Here is a 4,941-nt window from a genome sequence, read left to right on the forward strand (position 1 = left end):
TTTTAACTTAAACCATGGTACTTGTTTTTAACTTTCCTGCTCAAACCAAGCATTGAAAGATTTTTTATTTAAACAGCCAGTAGCTGAGTATAGAGGTGGCACCATTCATGTGGCAAAGCTTCTAAAGAAGAATTTATTTTTAAAGAATATTTTCTCCCAGTGGCAGAACACAACTGCAAATAATTCCATATATACATATTACAAAGCATTTGCTCAATTAATCCAGATTGTGCCTTCAATATCACAGAAAATGTCTAATGGGTTGGATTATTCCTCTTTTACCAATTTTAGGTTTAGGGGTATATTTGATTTAGTATAATTGTGACAGAAAATGAGTGGGGTTTTGGAATTTCTTTTTAGCTGACACCAAGAAACCTAGGAATATTGGCATAGATATTATTTTTTAATGAAACCCTTTGTTTGCTTTCCCTCAATTTTCTTAGCACTGACATCTCAGAAGACCAGGGACCAATAAGACGCCACTCAGATGCAGTATTCACTGATAATTATACAAGACTTCGAAAAGTGATTGCTGTGAAAAAGCACTTGAATAATCTTCTTGGGAACCCCAGGTAAAGAAACAGAAACCTTGCTATATTCAGAAATTGTAAATGACTTTCAAAATACAAACTACATATGGAGCCTTACTTATCTCACTATCTATACTGTGAAACAGTAATTCTCAACCTTAGTTGCCACTAGACAACCCTGAAGAATTTAAAAAATATAGTATTTGGGCCCTACCCAAAGCCCACCAGCAGGAAATTAGGGCCTCTATAGATATTTGTTCTAAACCAGGATATTTCGTAAGCCTTCCCACTTGGCTCTATTGTGTCTCCAGGGGTAAAACAAAATAACAATACAGGCATCTACTCTGAATCTGGAAGCAAGTTTTATCAAAAAAACTGGTTTTTAACCATGGAAAGCCCAGTCAACTAGCAATTTGGTATCACATGGAACTCCCTGTATGAGCATTTTAACTCCCTTATATTACCAATTAGCCCTGAGTTATTTTGTCTTCTGAGACTCAGTAAAGCTCAAGTCTGTGTGAGGTGTGTAGACATTGTAGTACAATATATAGGAATTGTATCGCTCTCTCTTTTTATTCTGATTATTATAGTGTAGATGGTGAGTGTTAGAACATTTCTGCTTGGGTGAGAACAGACAAAATGACTGTCTTTGTCCACTAGATTATAATTCTATAAGGATAAGTTAAGCTCCTTTAAAGTTAGAAAATATCATAGTTAATAACTAACATCATAGATAATTATTGGGCCTAGAGAACTTCACAGAGCACAGATAATAGCATAGGTTACACATCATCATTTCTTTAGATGTTTTCTCATCTATGACCCTTCACAAGCAAAATTTTCTCTTCTTGATCTGCAGAGCTGGGGAAAAACCTGAATGATTCAAAGAAACTTTGGAACAAAGCCGATGATAAGTTTTTAGTGGTGAGTATATCTGTGCATTCTTATTATAGTCATCCAGCCATCATCCAGCTATTTCAGTAGTTAAGAGTCGCTTGGTAAGAAATATCTTAGATCTGTTCACAGTGAGACCTCAGGTAAGAATGACACTCTGACATGTAGTGAACTGTGGACCAGTAAATGGCTTCAAATGATTCTTGCTGGGTGCTGATTACAGACAGGAGGAAAACCACATGACTAAACAGTTTTTTATCTTCTAGTTCACTCAGACATATACCTACCCTGCCCTCTATCCTGTCATAAAATGGAGGAGAGTGATCCACACCACGTAATGAGAACTGGCTTTAGTATGGAGGTCAAGCCAGGCTGCTCATATTGCTTTAAGAATTCATCTGATGATCAACTGCTAGCATCTTATTTAGTACTAGAGGCTCGATGCACAGAATTCGTGCAAGGGGCTCAGCCCTGGCAACCGTGGTGGCTTGCCTCAGCAACTTTCCTTGCCCCTCGCAGCTGTGTCAACATGCCCCGACCCTGGCAGGCCTGGCTTCATTCTGAGGGTTGATCGGAAGGACGTCTGGAAGGTCGTTTAGCTGTCCAGTCTAATTAGCATAGTATGCTTTTATTATTTTAGATAAGTACAGGGAAATGGCACCAATTTATAGCAAGGCTTTTTATTGTGAAAATAGGCACTCTGCGTTGAATTATCTTCCTTGAAACATAGCAACTTCAGAAAGCAAAAATGAAGTTCAGCTTCTTTTACCTATAAAGTGTGAAGGTATTATGATTGCAATAGTAGTCACTGTAAAAGATTTTTTGAATAGAGAAAACACAAATAATTTTTTTCTCTTTGTTTAGTGATAAACTTATTATCACAATTGCTTTAATATATACACATCATATTTCTTTTCTGAGTACATCAATGTTACATAATTCATAAAATCTGTTTGTGATACTTGGCTTAGTAAAATTTTATGTTATCACTGTATCAGAGATTATCAAATTTGTCTCAAATGGCACCAAGGGAAATATTTTTGGGTTTTTGGTCTATATGGTTTCTGCTAGAAATACTCAAATATGCTATTGTAATATGAAAGCAGCCAAAAATAAAAGGAATGGGAGTATCTGTGCTACAATAAAACTTTATTTATAGGACATTAAGTTAGAATAGACTACAACCCTGAAGCGGTCAAGGAGATTAAAGAAGACCCAACCTCATAATGAGTATAATTCATTGTTTAACTTCAGTCCTTGTTTTCATGAGAGTCCTCAGTAGTGGGCACGGCGTCTGTGAAGACACCTGAACAATTGGTGACTTGTGTCCACTGATTACCCTTCACTTCTAAGGGACATGCATGGTCAGGGGTGTGGCACATGCCCATTCATGGTCATAAGTGGGTAGTTTAGAGCAATGTGTCTCTTTGTTTAAAAAAAAAATAATACCGTGTAGCTTTTCGTAAAACTGTTTATAAGAAGAAGGCCTCTCAATTACATTATACAGCACAGCAGACACTAAAACAGAAGAGTTCTAATCGCTGTGTCTTTTGTAAATTGTAAGATTAGTTATGAGATTACATCTTCCATACTTTTGGTTTAATATGTAGTTTGGGACAAACTCTTTTTCACAAGAAATCTTGTGGGTCAGCCATTTGTGAAAATTGCAAATGGGTAACTATTGACTGGTCAGAGGGCCCCTTCCCATCCCAGGGCCTTTCTGCCCATCAGTCCTTTGGAAGATGCGCTCCTGACATCCCACCACATGCTCTCCTGTCACAGGCTGTGGACAAGGTACTAGGACAAATACTAGTGGATGTTTATCAATTGAGTGGATAAAGGAATGAAATTAACATGCTGTCAATGAAAGTATTCATATGCTTATATACCAATTCTTTCTTTTTCAGAATTATAGAAGAAAAATGATTAGATGAAGTAATTGTAGTTTGATTTCTATGCAAGCAATTCAAGAAAACATCTTCAAAAAAAATAAAGCCAAATAAAATGCTGTTGTGCATGTTGTAATTTATTTTATTCTAATATATAACCATTATGCTCACATTACAGATAATATTTGTGAATCTATAAGTTTGTCTTTAACTAAGGAAAATCTTGGAATTCATATGCTATGTACAATTTCTGTCAAAACATATTTCATGATAAAAGTTCTAAGTTAATTCCAAGTATATGAGGATTTTCGGAAGTGTGGTCACTGAGAAAAATTGATCTGTTTCTTTATAGAGCTTCCTTAACTATTCAGATAGTACAGCTGATAATCAGTGTGTGCAAATATAACTGTTTATTAGATAGAATTTTGTGCCAAATTAATCCCAAAATGTTTCAGAGATCCCTGGCTGATGTTTCCCAGTAATTAGAGTAAAGGCCCATGCACTGAAGTGTCTCCTGTACAATGCCAGGTCAAGGGCAGGTTCCTGGGTTACAGGTTCAATTCCAGGCCTCAGTCAGGGGCGGGTAGGGGAGGCAACAAATACATCTCTCTCTCTCTCTCTCTCTCTCTCTCTCTCTCTCTCACCCCCCACTCTCTCTCCCACATCCCTCAATACTTTCTCTCCCTCTAAAAATCAATGGAAAAAATATGGTGTGTATTTGGGTTATTTTTATTTGAGGCTACGGGTCTTATATTCTTAACCAAAACATAAAGAAATGATACAGACAATGGGAATCATAAAGACCCAAACCATTATCGAAGTATCAATATCATCACAGCACAAAGCTTCTTCACTCTGAATTGCTAAATTAGAGCACATGGCTGTATAAGGAGAAACTAGTCTAGATTGACCAGTAATTGCTAGTAAACACTAGTCATCACCATTAATCACCAGTTCTACTAGTCTAGAAGTACAAGTTGATGCGAATTAGACTCATTTCGTCTTTTGTTCATACGTGATTTCACAAATCACTAAAAATTTGAAGAATGACTTTTATATGCAAAGCACTGCTTTGAAAACAGAAAAAAAGCCTGGTGTTATGTACACATAAGGAACTTCTAAGATCAAATGGTAGCAGGAAAATAGTACAATTTGAAAGTGGATCTAAAGCATAATAATTTTATTTATTAAGAAATATTTTCAAATTATTCCCCATTCTTTTAAGAAATATTTATTGAATGATTCTGATGTGCAGTATAGAAACCAGAGAGTTGAGTGTTTGGGCCGAAGGCACAGCTAGTTCCAGGGAGGCAGCAGTCCTGGTGCATCTGGACAGCAAGGAAGCCAGTGTGGCCCTAGCAGTGTGCACTGGATGAGGGCAGAGTTGAGGATGAGCTCAGAGACGTTACCATGTTCTGGACATTGAGGGGTCTCATAGACCCCGAGGAGGACTTGAGGACTGAGATGAGAAGATGATGCAGAGTTTGGGACAATGGTGTTATAATATCTGAACTAGATTGGGATAGGATCATTCTGGCTGCTATATTGAGCATAGAGTGAAGGGTATTAAGGGAGGGAGAAAAAGAAGAAGCTCCTGCTGTAAACCAGGTGAAAGCTGGTGGTGCCTA

The 4,941-nt window shown here is 37.2% G+C and overlaps 1 protein-coding gene across 1 annotated transcript in view; it reads left to right on the forward strand.

Annotated features, from left to right (window-relative positions):
* Positions 1-443: 443 nt before the first annotated feature.
* LOC106726504 (VIP peptides-like) overlaps positions 444-4,941 on the forward strand; it is a gene marked incomplete at its 5' end in the record, with an annotated part of 16,194 nt that continues 11,696 nt past the window's right edge. Inside the window, 2 exons of the mRNA XM_014541621.1 lie at positions 444-572; positions 1,121-1,128. Coding sequence (XP_014397107.1) covers positions 444-572; positions 1,121-1,128 — 137 coding nt within the window. The remainder of the gene's footprint in view (positions 573-1,120; positions 1,129-4,941) is intronic.

This window comes from Myotis brandtii, unplaced genomic scaffold (assembly GCF_000412655.1).
Source record: "Myotis brandtii unplaced genomic scaffold, ASM41265v1 scaffold2744, whole genome shotgun sequence".
In the NCBI taxonomy this organism is placed as follows: Eukaryota; Metazoa; Chordata; class Mammalia; order Chiroptera; family Vespertilionidae; genus Myotis; species Myotis brandtii.